This window comes from Zootoca vivipara, chromosome 7 (assembly GCF_965207765.1).
Source record: "Zootoca vivipara chromosome 7, rZooViv2.hap1.1, whole genome shotgun sequence".
NCBI lineage: Eukaryota > Metazoa > Chordata > Lepidosauria > Squamata > Lacertidae > Zootoca > Zootoca vivipara.
The window spans coordinates 30,902,819-30,920,581 of NC_142590.1; the positions used below are offsets into that span (position 1 = coordinate 30,902,819).

Genomic DNA, 17,763 nt, shown 5'->3' on the forward strand with positions numbered 1-17,763 from the left:
TGAGTGAAACCTCTATAATTGCATAGCACCATCATATATTTTTATGACTTGGCAGTTTATAAACATTCTTACAATACAATTTAACAGCAATGCATCTGAAAACTGCAGTTCTTAAACTCAAAATGGTGTTCTTCCAAGTTCAATCAATTTAATCTTGGACTCCACCCCCTGCCCCCCCACCTAAGACCACCAGAAATGCAATTGTGGGATGAAATTTGGACACTTGGACCAATGCAATCCTTTTGCAAATGTGCTTTCTGAGAATAGACCACTAGGAAACTTTTCTGTGCAAGCCCTACCAAAATGAATGACGTGGGTGTCATAATGTGTAAAGGAATGCAGTGATGACCACGGGGCTTGTGAAAGAGGTTTAAATGCAGCCTTTGCCAACCTGGTGCTCTTCAGATGTTTTGGACTACAACTCCCATCAGACTCCGCCAACACTGCAAGCACAAGCTTGGAAAACCTGCCCTTATAATGTATATGTGTGTCCTCTATTTTGCTGAGCAACTCTCCGAAGATATCAGCAAAGTCTGACCTCTTGTGGCAAAAATAAAAAGCAGAATAAGAAAGAGCCAGAAATAATAATACAGATATTTCACACGGGATGCAATATTCTTAGGAACAAAGCACTGTTATTATAAGGTGGTCAAGACCCCAAAGTATGAGATTCATAAGAAAACAGGGCCTTCAGTAGAAAATCCAGCTTTACTACCAAGCACAGAATAATCACTTTTAATATGTTGCATGTGCAGAAGTGTTAAACACAATGTTGCTCAACATTGGTTGTGGTCTACCTTCTGTTTATATTAAAAGGTGGGTGTTAGCATTTGCGTGGCACCCTGTGACAACACCAGCAACACTAAATTTCAGTTCTCTTGTAACTAGTTTTCTAGTGTTGTTTCTTTTCCTCCCTTTGAATCTCTGTCTCTTTCTCTCTTGTTTTCATTTGTGTGCATGGCCGCTTGCTGCTATGGCTCCTTTTGATCACTTCGCATTCAGGTGAAGACTTGGAAAGGAATGATGGATCTACAGCAAAACCCTACTACATGTCAGCTAGTCTACACCGAATTTTGGGGAAGAAGGAACTGAGTCCTAAGAAGTTAATGGGATAATGTTTTGTTTTTGTTTTTAATGTGAAAATGGCAACAGTGTCAGTTTTAAGATAAACTAAGCAGGATCCATATTATTTAGGCTAAAGATTTTTTTTTTAAGTATAAATGATGCTTGTGGTTAATGAATGATTTGTGTTTGCTTTGTACTATCTAAAAATGAGCAAATGGGCAACATTTAAAACCATTATTTAACAGCTGTGAAACAAGGCCACATCATAGTTTTTATAGAGTGCCTATGGAAAAGTGTAAATGTGAAGCTTTTTTAAAATATTTAGCTCTTAGTGTTTAATAACTTTTCTAACTCAAGATTTTGCTGTTTGAAATGACAGCCATTTTGATAAAAATTTTATAGGTGTATATTTGTAAAGGATATTCAGGCAATTTTTGAAAGCACTACAGTGATTCCTAATTAGCCGTAAACAGATCAAGACTAGTAACCAGCAGGTGGTCCTAAATTTGTAATTATGGTGCTATGGCTGTATTTTTACTGTACATGCTGGTTGACAGCAACTTAAACTGTGATTAAATTGTATTAATTGTTCCCTATGACGAAGAGCAAATTGCTATGTCAGATTAGCATCATATGGAGTCATCTCCAAGAATGCAATGAAAGATTGTTTGAATTGCCTAGAATGAGAGTCATATTATTAAGGATGCCAGAGATAACATTTTAGGGATAAAATCTAGGCCAAGCAATAGCCTTTTCCATCTGATGCAATATTAAATCTGTGGTGTAATTTTTTAAAAAATGATTAGTGGTACTGCTTAAGTGTGCCATGGTTTTGTCCTGTGTTGTGTTAAGTTTTAGCTCTATCGCAAGTACAGTAAGCCCACAACTTACATGAGGGTTGTGTAACCCATAGTCAAAACACATAAAGTTCAATGATGGGTGGGATTGCCAAAGTATTTTTTTCATGGAACTCGACCCACTTTCTGCCCCTTTTAGATGTTTTTATTTTTTATTTTATTTTTTGCTGTTCACATAAAGCTGAATGCACACAAGTTTAATGTGTGTAGGTTACGGCCTTACCTTAATCAAAGAATGAAATCCAACTTGGAACTGTGTTTTTCCCTGTGGCGAAAGCCCTCCTGGACTAGCTAAAAGCCCCAGTTGAAGGTTTTGGGTTTTGTGGGTGTTTTTTTTTTTGGCTTTGCAGCCATCTCGACTGCTGCTAAGTGGACAGAGAAATAGAATGAGATTAAGTGTGGCTTAAGTTGCTTTGAGCCCCTCTGTTTATGTGAACATCCAATTATTTTTCATATGAGGGAAGAAATATGTGTGATGCTAATGAGCATCCTGGCCAATCACTGATTAAAGCAAGAACTACATCTGACTGTCGTTTGAGAAAACACCAGTGATTGAACATCAGCTCAGTATTACACATAATAAAGCACAGTTTCATAATATTGAAAGTGCAGAAACACTGTAGCTCCCATCAACTACGGAAGGCAAGTGACCATATTGCTCCAAAGACAACAGTGGGAAAATACCAACTGTGCAAAGATGAGAAACAGTTATTAGAACAGAACTCTTGCAGGTCAAATCTGTGTTGTTATATGTGCTTATTGGTGGAAACTGAATGAAGAAACTAAACCTCAGAAAATTGAGAGGCTTCATCACATTTATAGCCTTTGGTTAAGGGCTTACTTTAAGGTAACTTTCTTTATTCACCCTAAACTATATAATAATTGCAGGATTCGGCTGAATTACAATAATGTAATTTCTGCTTTTCTGCTTGTTTTGTTCCAGGGTCATGAGAGAGGCTTCCGAAATTAGTGTAGCATGTTGTGGGGTTGTTTTTTTTTAAATACAATATTATTTTGAGCTCTCTAACCCCCTTCAACAAAATAGCCCTCCATCATTAAGGCAGGATTGACTGGCTAGATTTATGGAGAGCATTCAATGGAAATTCATGCCCAAAATGACTAGTTATTTGTCGAACAGTGGCCTGTTTCTTCTGCAAGTAATTGAGCATGTCTTGAGCTGACAGTCTTAAAACTGGAGTTTTCCCAAATTCACTCAGGTGAACAGTTTGAACTCCACGTAGCCATTTTGTTTCAATGACAGGCAGGTGTCAACCACCACTCCTTGGCCTATTACAGTGAATCTTGTTACTAAAAGAGGGACCCGTCAATGTTTAATACGGCCTGGAGACCTTTCTTTAACCCTCCTGTAATTTGACCTACAAGCAAAGACTTGTTTCAAGGTGGATATATTTTGGATTAGGATGCTTAAATCCTAGATGACTAGACAACTGAAATACATTCGATTAATTTACTATGCACTCAACTATGTGCACACTTTTCAAGGCATGTGATCTATTTTCATTCCAGATGAATGTAGGCATGGGGATAGATCCAGGAGGAAGTCAGATAAAGGGTGATGGTAGTAGAAACTGGCTTTCCCACCCACTCTTCACCCCAGGAACTTCCACCCATCCTCCTAAAGCTTCTCGAGTGTCAGTGGACCCTGCTGAATGGGGTGGGCTATAAGGAGAAACAGGGACTCATTGAAAGCCATTTCACAAGCAAAGCTTCCACCTGTGGGAGGGGCCTCAACTTGATTTTGAGAGATCTCCTCCATGCTGCAGCCCACCCCATTCACCAGGGTCTTCCAGCCTTTAGTAATGGAGGAGGAGCCAGAAAGGTCAGCTTCTGCCAGCCCCCGCTCTGCTGGCTGGTCCAACTAATAATATCTAGTTCCTAAGTCTCAGATGCAATAGGAAGTGGGAAACAGGTATATTCTTGGATTATTGGTCATTTGCATACTATCAATGTCATCCATTACTGCATGACCAAAATATAATGTCCCAAATACTGCTATAAGCTAATAAGCAATTGGTTATTGTTAGCAGCTGGTGGTCCTGGAAGCAAATGTGTGTTGCCATCAAAAGATGTTGTGTCAAGACACTTTGGAAGCCCTGAGATCAGTATCTCTGTGCAAAGTGGGGATGAGCATGAATCTGCATTGGCAGAAGGCTGCTTATGCAAAAAAACATCCATTGTGCTGAATCAGGCCAATAGTGTACTCAGTGTACTTCCTCTGGTCTTACTGCTTTTGAAATTAATAGACTAATTCCAATTGATCTCAATCAATTAGGCAAGACACTAGCCTAATTTTCAGGTTTGACATTCCAGGATATATTTCAGTTTCAGTATGCCTAAAGTTGTGTCCAAGATCTTAAGATGAAACCCAAGTTATAGCTTTAACCTGGAAGCTTTGGAAGCTGCACCTCCACGAAGGTTTAGGATACATGTCCGAAGTGTCAAATGTTTTTGAGGGGAACATCCTAGAGCCATTTTATCAATTAAGCAACTAAGAAAACTGTGAAAATGCAAAGCAATAGCACTGAAATTTGGCATTCATGCATTCATCTGAAATATCTGCTAAATTGTTGCAAAGAGAAAACTTGGTATACAAAATTCCTGAATATCTTTCTCGGAAATGAATGTGCAAACTAGGGAATAATTTATTTTTTGAAAGATAAATACTTTTGAACTTGATTGATGTGTTTCTTAATCCTTGGGCCAAATCCTGCTGTTTATTATAATGTCAGTTTTATGCATAACGTGCTTTAACATAAAAGCTAAAGCTTGATTAAAATGCACTTCCTCGCTTTTGAGTATTGGGCAAATCATTTCAAGGTGAGATGATTAAATTTTAAATAAGGCTTTGATCCTGCACCCATTCATGTCAAAGGTAAGCATTGACTGGACTGGTGCAGCATCTGGCCAACGCAATGAAAAAGGGCTGATTACGTTATTGCACCAGTGTTTACAGTATAGTAAACGCCAAACCATCCAGTATTGAAAATACACTGAGGATTTTGCTGTTGTGCATGAAAAAGGTCAGCAGGTGGCAGAATTGCTTTTGTATTACATTGGTTTGATTGTTTGCTCTTTGACATTCTTCCTCCTAGTGGAAGATTTAGAAAGTCATGATGGCTCTGCTGAAAGACCTTATTACATGAGTAAGTCTCTGCTGAAGATTCTGAACAAGCAGAACATGCAAATCAGGAGACAATAGGAAATGCCCAGTGTCCTAAACCACGCAATCATGTTTCGTTTGATACATTGTTTCTTCAATATGGTATTGATTGTCAGCTATCATTTGCGCATGTTTTATACCAAAGCTATTGTAGATGTGAAGCCATCAAAAGGTTGTAACGGCATTTTGTGTGTGTGTGTGTGGTTTGTTTGTTTGTTTTTAAATCCAACAACAAAAACCATGGGAGCATTTTTTTATACTGAGATTTTTAAAATTATTTTTATTCTCTCCCCCCCCCCTTTTTTGCCTTTAATTCTTGTGGCTTGGGTATTTGGAATGAAAGATAGTTAAAATGTCTGGCTGCTTTTTCTGTGTTTTTTAAAAGGAAATATGTGAAAATGTGTTTCACTGTTGCGGATTTTGCTCTGAGCGAGTGAAGAGATTTTAGAAAAGTAAAGTTTTCTTTAAAAAATGAAAAGGTCCTTTTCCATTTAAGGTGGTCACGGAATACGTCAATGTCTCTTGATTGCATTTAGAGCCTTGCCAGTCTCCTAGTCTGTACAGCTGTGTGCTCTATGACAAAGTGCCTTACTGGCTAATAATATTAACTAGCTTATGTTCTGAAGTTTACAAACGCCATTTGAAACACAGAGCTACTAACTGCTTGACGAAATAAACGAAACTGTCTTTCGGCTTACTTGAAATGTATTGATACGAATCTGTTCCTTTGCCCCTGTGTGAAATATTTGCAGTATCTACATTTTCCTACTATCATCTCCATATAATAAAACAGTAGAGAGTGGTATTTTTTAGAGAATTGCTTTGGGACATTTGGGTTTCTAATGCTTAGCTTTATCTGTGTCGAATGTATGCTGCAAGAAACCTTTAAGCAAGGTCTAGCTTAGAAGAACTCTCTTTTTAGAGGAATTTTCCATGTATATGTTTGGTGCATGGGACCCTGATGCACTGGTTCCATGCATCCATTCCTCATACTCAGCCTGTGCTAACCTTCAGCTTCAACAGGTGATGTGGTCCCCATGTAGGAAACATATGCAAAATTTTGGACAATGTGCTACCCCCTCCCCCAGAACTTCCCACTCTCCCAGTTTAAAGATGGCTGAGAATAGGGTTACCAACTGTCCTTTGTACCTGTGCCTTTTTAGCAAGCCTGGCTCTGGCTTGTTGGAATGATCAGATGATAATTTCTCTCTATATATACTATTAAATACTATTAATTCCTGCCTATTGAGCTGCTGTTAAAAACACAACTCCAGAGATTACCTGAAAAGCTGCCCAAACTCTGATGCGGAGCAACCCTAAGTACCTGATGTAGGTTTACCTATTCCTGGAGTTAATGAGGAATTAACTTTTCTTCTTCTTCTTGCTGGCCTTGTGTTTGCAGAATATTTCTTTTCTGATTCTAGTGGTTGTGAAATAACCACTCTGCAGTTTCCACAATTAACATTATGCTGTCAATGGCATAAGTCCCGACAGAGCTGCTTCTTAAACAGATGTGGTATGTATGTCCCTTTGGGTATGGAAATGCCTCCCCCCCCCCAATCACAATAATAGCTACAGTTAATAAGAACTGTAGCATATATAAACCCTCCTAACAGGAGATAACAGTGGCATGCCAACCATAGCGATGGTGCAAAAAGTGCTTGTGTATCTTAGGCCCAAGTGAAGAGAGTAGACAACTTAGGGTGTAAATATTTAAAGTCTTTGTCCAAATTAGTTTCCACTTCTGTAACACCCTATCCAGGCATCCCCAAACCTCGGCCCTCCAGATGTTTTGGACTACAATTCCCATCATCCCTGACCACTGGTCCTGATAGTTAGGGATCATGGGAGTTGTAGGCCAAAACATCTGGAGGGCCGCAGTTTGGGGATGCCTGCCTATACTGTTTGTTCAACAGTAAAGGAGGGGAGGAAGCTTTCAGGATTGCAGCTTCACAACACCCCAATCTTAAATGCATTTGCTTGTCTGTAAGTTCCATTGATTTCAAGTAAGTGTGTCTACAATCAGAGAGTTTAAATACTGGACCAGATATGAAATTGGCTTTATTAAAGTAAGAGAAATGGGACCAGGGTTTAATTTTTAGAGCTTTTCTTACAGGGACTCACACCTTCATAGAAGGTGGTTAGCTAGTCAGGGCTGTACCACACACCTGTGTCAATTCTTTAAAGAACTACACCCCTACTATTTAAATTAGAACAAATGGGAATGAAAAGATGCATACTACACTTGTGTAAAGTGTTTATTGCTTTGTTGACTAGTGTGAAATGGATGCTTTGTTTTTAGACTCTTGCTAATATGTTATTTTATAAAACAACTCTTAATTTTATAACTTTTGATACTGAATTATTGCTTCCCTTGTAAAATGTTGGTAATTTGCACTTCACAGTATTAAAACTTAAGAACATAATTGCTTCTTCAGTTTTTGAAAGGTATGGCTAATGGTACTAATATTGATCATTCATGCAGTCTGTTTGTTTGTAAAAAAGGGGGGGGGCTATCAGCATCACAAATATGTATTCATAAATTGCATGGTGGCAAATGAAAGACCTTGTTATCAGTTTCCCCTGTGATCACATTTCTACTTTAAATGTGATTTTATAGACTGTCTTTTTCCTTTTTTGTTTTTTTTGTGCCCAAACCAAATTAACATGAGCACACGGCCACCTGAGCTCTAAAATCTTTTTGCTTCTGCTGTGCAGAAATATTAGGGACATATTGTTGAAAATATCTTTTCAGAACTAAAATGTTTAATATTTAACACAATTTGTTGTTCTTTATTGTTTTACAGCTCTTGAGGTTCTAATAAAGATTTAGATAAAGAAAAAACACCTTTCTGTTTTTGTTCCTTCTTAGGTGGTGAAGAGTCATAGCTTAGTAGTAGAGCAGGCAAAAGTGGTAGATTGCCAGGTTCAATCCCTGACATCTTTAGGTAGACCTGGGAGAGTGTAGAAAGTTGCTGCTAGTCAGCATAGACAATCCTGAACTACATAGGCCAATGACCTGACTCTGTATAAGGCAGCTTCCTCTGTTTCTATGTACCATGATTTTGAAAGGGTTCTCATTGTGTTACTGTTGTGCATAACCCCATTCTCATCACTTCACTGAAGCACAGAAGGATAGTTTTTGATATTCATGTACTCAAAAGTATAAGCAAAACTGAGGTCCAGTGCTGAGGGCCTTCTGGCAGTTCCCTCACTATGAGAAACCAAGCTACAGGGAACCAGGCAGAGGGCCTTTTCGGTAGTGGCACCCGCCCTGTGGAACGCCCTCCCACCAGATGTCAAAGAGAAAAACAACTACCAGACTTTTAGAAGACATCTGAAGGCAGCCCTGTTTAGGGAAGCTTTTAATGTTTAATATTATTAAACATTTAATATTATTGCATTTTAATGTTCTGTTCTGTTGGAAGCCGCCCAGAGTGGCTGGGGAAACTCAGCCAGATGGGCGAGGTATAAATATATTATTATTATTATTATTACTACTATTATTATTACTATTATTGTTATTATTATTTACTTCTGCACAATTATTTCTAACTGTAATGGCAGCCTCACACAGAGCACACTGAGGTACCTTGAGGTTACCCACACATGGGCCTACAGTGCCTAGTGAACCCAATAGAACTGACAAAATGCACTCCTAGCCGCAGAGGACTCTTGGGAATCTAGTGACAAGGATGTATCTACCGTATATATCTTTAGGGGCCAGGCAAAAGCTTTCCAGTATAACCAGGTCTTTGGCCTTTTTTTAGAAGTGGGTGGGGTGTTTTCAAAGCAACTATGTGGGATCTAATGTCTATTTGTTTGGTTATAAGTTGCTTTGGGTTACCCTGGCCAAGATAAAGCAACTGAAAAATTTAATAAATAAAATAAATTTCAATCAGCAGTGATGCAAAGCTTGTTCAAATGTAGCAACCCCTTCCACATTTTCCTTCAACCCCAAACCATTCTGTATTGCAGCATTGGACCTCAGCATTGCGTATTAATTCAGTGTTAATTATAATTCTGAAAAAAGACACTGAAATTAATAGAAAGTGATCCAAGGATCATCCTAAGGAAAGTAGTGGGTCTTGTTTTCACTGGAGAGTTGTAGGATATTTCTGTTTAGAAAACATTTTTTTAAAAAATAATAATAATAATAACTGAAATGTATAATAGAGATTTAGATGTTAAGACCTGTTCATATTCAAGTGGGAAGAAAGTAGATGGTGCTGAGATTTTTTCATATGCCATGATCTTTACTCAGAAACAGATAAAAGAAATAGTATTTTAAAAGTATCGCATGCATTGTTATCTGCTTGGAAATTCTTAACTAGGTGTACTTTTTTTGAAAGTAGAGAAATCATTTCTTTATCCTGCAACACACCTGGAAAACTTCAGAACACTGTAATAATTATTAGCATATAATTGAACAACAATATATAATCCATCACCGCTAAATTCATCATCTCAGACTAAGGCAAAGAATGCATTTGTAATCTAAAAGTAAAAGGGTTGCTGAAAGTCCAAGACCTTTCATGTTCACTCCGTATGCACAGAGTTGTTTTTAATTAAATCTGGATTTCTTAAACTACTCCAGCATTTTCTTGCGTCACATGCTACCTCTGAGAATGGACTGCAGTTATTGATTATTGTGTCTCTGCTCAGTTGCGAGACATAACTTATTGCAAACCTGCTTTCTTTCTCCTCTTTAAGGCATGCTCATAAACGGACACTCTGTGATTGATGTGTTTTATGTAGCTCATAGTTTTCTTAACTTTCAAATTACATTTAAATCTACAGTTGGCTGGATGCCATAGAAATCTTAATCCATCTCCAGATGAATTTTAAAACCAGGGCTCATTCTCTCTCTTATTCTGTGTCTGCATCATAGATGTCATGGTCTCTAAACTTGGTGTCATGTTCCTCCTCCAGTTGGTTCTCCTGTTTTTAAGCATAGGTCAAGCTGAATTATTTGCTCTCTCCCACAGGGGGTGAGGAATATTACTCCAAGCAGAAGTCTGTATCCCTTGAGGAAAGGGCAACAACTGAGATATGGAAGGAAGACAGGGATAGTATCTGTGAAGATATACATGCGCCAGTAGCAATTTTTCTGCACACAGGAAAAATACATTGGGCATATCGGAAGGGGATGAGTCTGGGGCAGCAGAGGGATGTCATAATCTTTTAGCAAGTTAGAAGAGTTGATAATACTGGGAAGATCTAAGCAGGGGGTGTCAATACATTGTGGGTTCTTTCCTTGCCCCTCCCTCCACCAAAATTAGGCTTGAAAGAAGCACCCTGCAATAGCCAACAGAAGAGATGGGGGGTGTTGCCCACAACTGCTTCTCTTGTGTGCAAATAAATCCAAAAAGATGGACAATTCCTATCATAAGAGAACAAGGGAGGTGCTCATGGTGAGTTCCCGCACCTATTTTTCAAGGAAAATAGCAAAGTGCCTTCCTCTTCTCAAAACCCCTGACCATTGGACACACTAACAGGGGCTATGGGAGTTGAATTGCAACCGTGTCTGGAGGACCAGTCTCCCCCTCCCTGCAGTACAAGTTGCTTATGGCTCCAACTCAGCTTGTTTCCCCCGAGTACAACCCTTTGGTCTTTTGTTCAATAGCTGGGCAAAAGGAAATGCAGCCTGTCACACCCGGGAATTTTTCACTATTAAAAGAGACACAGCACACTCTCTTTTTGCCTTGCCATGAACTCCACCACGTGCCACTTGTACATTCATTCCTGGTTTATTGTAGAAAACGGCTCTGTAAATGCATATTTTCCCCAGAGCTGACAGATGTGTTGCTTTCAGGGGACGTAAGGGGAGGAAAGGGAAGGATTGTTTTCTTCACTGGGCCACAATGTTTCTGGTTGCCATCATTTTCTACACGTCTGACCAAATCAATTTCCTCCCTCAGTTCAATTTTCATGTCATCCTATCCGAAGGTCTCGTTTCTGTTGGTTTGGATGGGCTGGGAGAGTGATCTATTTTCATTTTTGCTGCCTGAAACTCTTTTCTCTTCTTTGTGTGATTATTGTTATGATTGAAAGAAAAGGGAGGAGGGAACGACCACTGGAATGGAAAGGCAGCATCAGGAAAACTCTCTTGCTCACTAGAGGCTCCCAGAGGTCATGGAATACCTTTGGGGTGGCACCTCTTACTGGAAACAAAGGAAACTTGCTTCCTCATGAGGGAGGTATCACCCACCAACCTCCAGGACAGACTCTGCCTGAGAACTGACAGGCAGAGTCTTTGGTCAGGCTCTTAAACCTTGACCAAGTTGGGCTTCCCAATTTTATTTTTCTTTCATTCCCACCCCACCCCCACCCCCTTTCCCTGTCCTTCAGACATATTCCCTTCAGAATCTGACAGAGAGGTAAGCTGCCTGGGACAGAGGCATAGGAATCCTTCTGTAACTGGGGATTTTCCCGCTCTTTTTTTCTGAAGCCAATAGGATAGCAGGATCAGAATGTTCCTCATTAAGGAGTTTCTTCTGTCCCCAAAGCCCTGAATAGGTCCAGGGGAGACCACAGCTGCTGCTGCTGCTGCTGTTACCTCAGGAGTTCATGAGGATTTTAAAAGGTTTTTCTTAGGGTCTGAGCCTGTAATATTTATATAAGGGAGCATTTCCAAAGGCATCAGCAGAGAACCTGAATTAGTGCTTCCAAACATCAACAGTTTTTTTAAAAATTATTACAAGAAATAAAATTAACGGTACCTCATGAATCTGAGGAGTTTTAAGTATTCCCAAGGATGGCTCTGAAGCTAACACAGTAAATACAACTATAAGATTAGCTTATCCCTTCTCAAATCTCAAGAAGCTTCTGCCTTAACTGGTTGTGCCTCATTTTATCTGTGTTTTCACTTCATGACCTAAGGAACTCCTAGAAAACGCACATCAGTAGGGCTTTGTTCTCCATTCAGTTTATGTAACTTAACGAAGGCTTGCACTTGATGATGGATGCAAACTTATTCTGTGTCCCCCCCCCACCTTTATTTTAGCAATTCAGTAAATAAATGTTTTTTTCATATATATGACAAGAGGATGCTTCTTTTTCTATTATCTAATGAAAAGAAATATGTTTTTAATTTCCTAGAAAAAACTCTCAAAGTAGTTTGCAAAAAAGCTAAAACAATAAAATTACAACCATAATTTAAAGCATACAAAAATTCAAAACCACTATAGAATTTACTAAATTAGAAAATTAGAACTTGTTAAGATTTTCTAACCCTTCTAATAGTCTCTTCAGTCTTTTTTAAAAAGCAGCTTAAATATAAGGAGCGCAACGGAGCACAGGTGTTATGGGGATGGCAATACAGTGGTACCTCAGTTTACAAACACAATTGGTTCCGGAAGTCCATACTTAACCTGAAGCGTACTTAACCTGAGGCGAACTTTCCCATTGAAAGTAATGGAAAGTGGATTAATCCGTTCCAGACGGTCCATAGAGTACTTAAACTGAAGCGAACTTAACCTGAAGTGAACTTTCCCATTGAAAGTAATGGAAAGTGGATTAATCCGTTCCAGACGGTCCTTTGGAGTACTTAAACTGAAATACTCAAACCGACGCGTACGTAAACCGAGGTATGACTGTATCCCATCCACAGAAGTCTGAAAAATTCTTATCTTACTAGAGAAGCTTATGCCACAGGTAACTGGCTGATTTCAAGGCATTCAGGAAAGTCATTGTCCACACTTGTTGGTAAACTTGTTTTTCCTTGGATCTCAAACTACTGAGCAGGTATATCTCTCTTAACTGAAGATTTAGGTTGTGAATCTCCCCAGAAAACATTCACTTTACTTTCTTAGTTTTCTTGAAAGCAAACACATGGAAAGCATTTGGACCATAGTGGAGGCTCTTGTGGCAAGGGAAATCTGTAGCTTTTGTGGATCTCATGTACATGTATACTAATAATTTTTCCCAACTTCAGAAGCTGTGCCGAGAACGCAAATGACTTTCTGGGGGCAATTGCCATGAACAAAAGCCCCTTCCACCCCAGAGGGTTTTCTACCAAAGCTGATTGCCTATGTACCAACTCACCTGCATCTGCGGTGGATTCACAGCAATCTCTATTTACCTAACCATTACAAATGGTTTTAATTTCAACTGGAGCTCAAAAGTTTCCAAGTGACGCTATAACATATTATGTGTGGGTTTTTCATTAAAGGAGTGGAATATTTTTCAGGTTCCGTGCTGCTTTTTCCAAGAACAATGAAGGACTTCACATGGGATCTTATACAACTACAATGTTATCAGAAGACAACGTAACTATCCTCTGTGCCATTTTGTTTACTTTGATTCTAAATTTCACCAGAGTGCATTTTAGATATGGGCAGTGGGCAGAGGAAAGTCTGTTTGTGTCTTCAGCCACCTTCAAGGTGATCATGTATTTCTCCAGATTTTGGTAGGAGATTTGGTAGGATTCGGGGTCCAGTGGGCTATCCTTAACTGGAGCCTTTTGAACTGATAGCTTAGAGGCTGGACATGGACAACACAGTTGGGATACTCCAAGTGTACAGGCCCTGCCCACCTGCCAAATCTGGCCCACAAAGCAGATCCTGATAAAGATTTAGCTGATGTGGCAAAATGATTCCCCATCCCTGCTCCAGATAGACAGGTATACATACACCATTTCTGTGAAAAGTTAGCTGCAGCAGCAGGATATGACGATAATTAGAATATCCACTAGACCAAAGGACAAGTTTACAGTCAGGAATTCTTTAGGCAGGCTCCTAAGCATTTTAACAGATAATAGTGCAATGCTTCTTGGCAACTTGATTTCGGAAAATATTTTGATGTGCTGAAGTCAGAAACACAATATTTCTCAAGATACATAATATAAGTAACCCAATCCTTACATTGTAAGCGTTGTGACAAACCTTACAATGAGAAACAGGGCTTATGCTAGCACTGGAGTGTACGGACAGACCCCTAAGCATATTAATAACAAAGTTGTATTTAGCTGCAATAAAATTACATTGACTCTGCTTAGAGATTGAAAAGCCCTGTGGAGAACATAATTTAAAATTACAAATATAGAATGCACAAGCTCAGCATGCACTATTTCAATCGGGAATTCATATGTCCTTGAAGTCATAATCTTGAACTTTTTTAATATAGATGTCCATTTTCAATAACAAAGATACAACAAAGAGAAACAGATGGACTAGTCCAATATGTTGTCAGCAGGGATGGTCACTGAAATAACATAAACTTTTCTAGAAATATAAAGTTGAATATTACTAGTATTAGTATTATTTTTTTTAAAAAAACTACACTGGAGACCAATAAATAATCGTAATAAAAAAAGGAATCTCTCAAGCCCTTAAAGTTTTATTTCTCAGGTGTCTTAATTATGCAATATGCTGAGTTTTCCAGTGTCTGAAGTGCATGGACAAAGTCACAGTCTTTCATAGCTATATTTTGTTGAGCTGCTAATATTCACATAGGTCCTGAAAGGGGAGTGGGGAATGAAAACTTAGAATTTCAGAAAGAAAATATGGGGGTTCTGTAGATGATCCGATTGCACAGGCAACTTCTTACACTCCTAGAAACAAGGGGAAGCTGCCTTATACTGAGTCAGGCCATTGGTCCATCTAGCTCAGTATGGTTTCCACTGACTGGCAGCAGCTCTCCAGAGTTTCAGGCAGGAGTCTCTCCCAACCCCCACCTGGGCATTGAACCTGGGACCTTCTGCATGCAAAGCAGATGCTCTGTCGCTGAGCTACAGCCCTTCACACGACTCGCCCTAGCCCACACTTTCTGCAGTTTGCTGTCCTGTTTTTGCATATACAGTACACGGAACCCTTGGAATCAAACCCACACACAAGATGCGACCATGCTGTATTTACAAACCATTTTGGCATGTTTTATTATATAAATTAATAGACAGTCAAGTTTGGCCATTGTGGCAATCAGAATATTGGATTTTATGCATGCAGCAGGAGCCATCTTACATTCTCTGCTTAAGAATGTGTGGTGAATCTCTTAGAGCAAGTTAGACACTTAAGCTTATCACATAAATTGGGTGAAATGAGGGCTTTTGCTTCGGGGAAGGGCCATAGCTCAGTGGTAGAACATCTGCTTCGCATGTCTCAGGTTCAATCCCTGGTATCTGTAGGTATGCCTGGGAAAGATTCCCTGAAAGCCTCTGCCAGTCAGTGTAGACAATACTGAGCTATGGTCTGACTCAGGCTAAGGTAGCTTCCTTTCCCCCTCCCCAAAATTACAAGTTGTTCTTTGAACACAGTACATTTACTGTTTAGATTTCCATAGCAAATGCTGTATTTCTACATCTCTCACTTGAACCTACCGAAAACAGGAGGGAGGGATGGATGGTGTGTGTAGTTGCTTGTTTCTTTTGCCTTTAGCAAAAGTACATCACATGCAGTTTGAATTACGTTTCCAATGATATTTTGTAAGCTAATGGTTTTTTTGGCTGACCTGCTGACTTGAATACAAACGCTCCAAATGTTGGCTGTGCAGATTTGATAGAAGAGCTCGTGCCTTGAGAGCAACACTTTAATTTAAACCAGAAAAATATATATTTAACTTTGCTAACATGCACTCCTTAAGCAACATGCTCAAAGTTGATCTGGTAACAGAGTTTATCTGTAGGAGGGGCTGGAACAGGAGGGGATCTCTTCCCCACGGGGACAATTGGGAGAAATATTGTTGGTGTGGTTTGCAAGTGCAGCTGTTAGCAAGACAGAATAGTTAAGGGGTGGGGTGGGGGTTGTGATGGCGGTTCCTGTTGAGACACTGTGGGAGGACTTTAGGGGTGGTTTTGTGTGTGTGTTTAAACCACAGTGTACAGAATAGTTAGTGCTGACATATGGTAATGTATATACTAAACAGAGGGGAACTCTGCTAGAGAAACATGGGGAAGGGTCAAGGGAAAGAAGCTGGGGAGGAATCGGATTGCTTTGAGATTGAACAGTTTTTATGTGGGGTATTGTTTTGGAAAGGGAAAGGATTTAATGAGCTTAGGTGGGAGGTTTGGTAGCGAAGCAGGCAGGAGAGAGGAGGAAAGCCAGTTGCTTCTAGATTTTGGTCTCTAATCTAACCATATGCTGCAAAAAGATTTTCAGGGTGGCTGCTGAACCTCTATCACAGGGATGGCGAAACCTCAAGCCTGTGGAATGACCCACCAAGTGTTCACCAAGAGGAAATAAGCATCATCTGTTGTAGAAAAATAAATTGGCTGTACAGATCTGCCTGTCTCCCTTCCAAGTGGTAAAGCAGATTGTCAGAATCGAAACATGAAACTAAGCTCTAACAAACGTATCATTTCACATACACACCCATTACTTCAGCCTTCTTTCAAAGGCAGCATTCCTTAACTGCCCTTTACCAATAAATTATTGCAATGAATATTGCAATGAATGACATGTGTGGGATATTTGGCAGGCTAAAGAACAAAGCAAGTTAGTACTCAAATGCAGAGTGCTAAACGTCTTCTAGTTATAACTGTGGCGCATAAAAGTTATACACACACACTTGGCCACTGTTATATAACATTCCTCTGCACTAAACTGCCCTCCAAAATATAGTATGCCAACTAGCTAACATATAGTACATGCTTTAGTATGAAGGTAAACAAACAATGCAATTATTACTTTTGTTTCACTGAGATTTTTATTTATTAAACAAAATCTTTAAAGTAGATTACCATCATACATTGCAAAATAACATTGTAATCCCCCAAATGCTTTTACCTGAATGCTTGGGAGTACACACAATTTCACTTGAGCTGGGAGCCACTGTGAACAGGAGAAATGAGCAGCTGCCATAAACCCATTGGCCATGGATTCTAAGAAAAATCCAAACAGCAGCATGGGCAACCACTCATTTAATACAGCACAGTTATAGACTGCTTTAAATATATTTTAAAATCTATAAGTAGTTTACTTGAAACTATGGGCCAGGCCACTTATAAGCAGCAACTCCCCACAGTTCCACCAACATATACTGTAATTTACAAGGTCCTTAACAACTTGAGTCCAGTATACTTCAAGGGGCCACCTTATCACTGAAGTCTTCAAGGGATCACCGATGGTGGTCCTGTATTCAGCATTCTTGGCCCAATATTGTTGAATTCCCTTCCAGTTGATGTCAGTCTCTTAGTCTTGAACTCCTGACTCTTACTGAAGACTTTATTCCAAAAAGGCTGTTTAATTCTGATTTTATATAGTTTTAACTTGGTATTAGTCTTATTGTATTGGGTCTTCTGTCCACCATGTGGACATGACGGTAATTATTTTATTCCAACAACTTGCATAATGCTTAAGCAAGCTTTCCTTTTTATAGTGTGTGAGGACAAGGTTTAAGTCACTGGAACCACAAAAAAGGAGCCTCATTTATTTCTGAGCAATCCTGAGGGTCACATCCCTTTCTGGGGAACTTTCCAGGGGCCATGTGCCAAAGGTGGGCAGAGCAAGGAATGTTCATTTTACCAGTATGTAGGCTGGTTGCTACACAAACTCCCACATGCCTCTCTATCCAGGCAACAAGAGGTATTATCAAAGTTCAAAGACATATTCCAGTGTCCATAAAACACTGAAGAGAAATATGAAGCAGAACCAATAGAAGCTATGGCTGGAGAGAGTCCTGACAGCTAGACAGAGAGCTCTGCATTTGACCCTTACATCTGGC

At 39.4% G+C, this 17,763-nt stretch overlaps 1 protein-coding gene across 6 annotated transcripts in view; it reads left to right on the top strand.

The window, feature by feature from the left end:
* Window positions 1–17,763, top strand: part of SLC44A5 (solute carrier family 44 member 5) — a 176,019-nt gene that overhangs the window by 146,508 nt on the left and 11,748 nt on the right. For 2 of the 6 annotated variants that reach the window (XM_088673229.1, XM_035122671.3), the window contains one exon: window positions 1,003–1,875. The exons of 1 other annotated variant lie outside the window; for it this stretch is intronic. In XM_088673229.1, the coding sequence (XP_088529355.1) occupies window positions 1,003–1,115 (113 nt within the window). In that variant the 3' untranslated portion in view covers window positions 1,116–1,875. Of the gene's footprint in view, window positions 1–1,002; window positions 1,876–5,035; window positions 5,277–17,763 lie in introns of those variants that run through there. 3 more of the 6 variants (XM_088673230.1, XM_035122672.3, XR_015950810.1) reach the window with 2 other exon arrangements.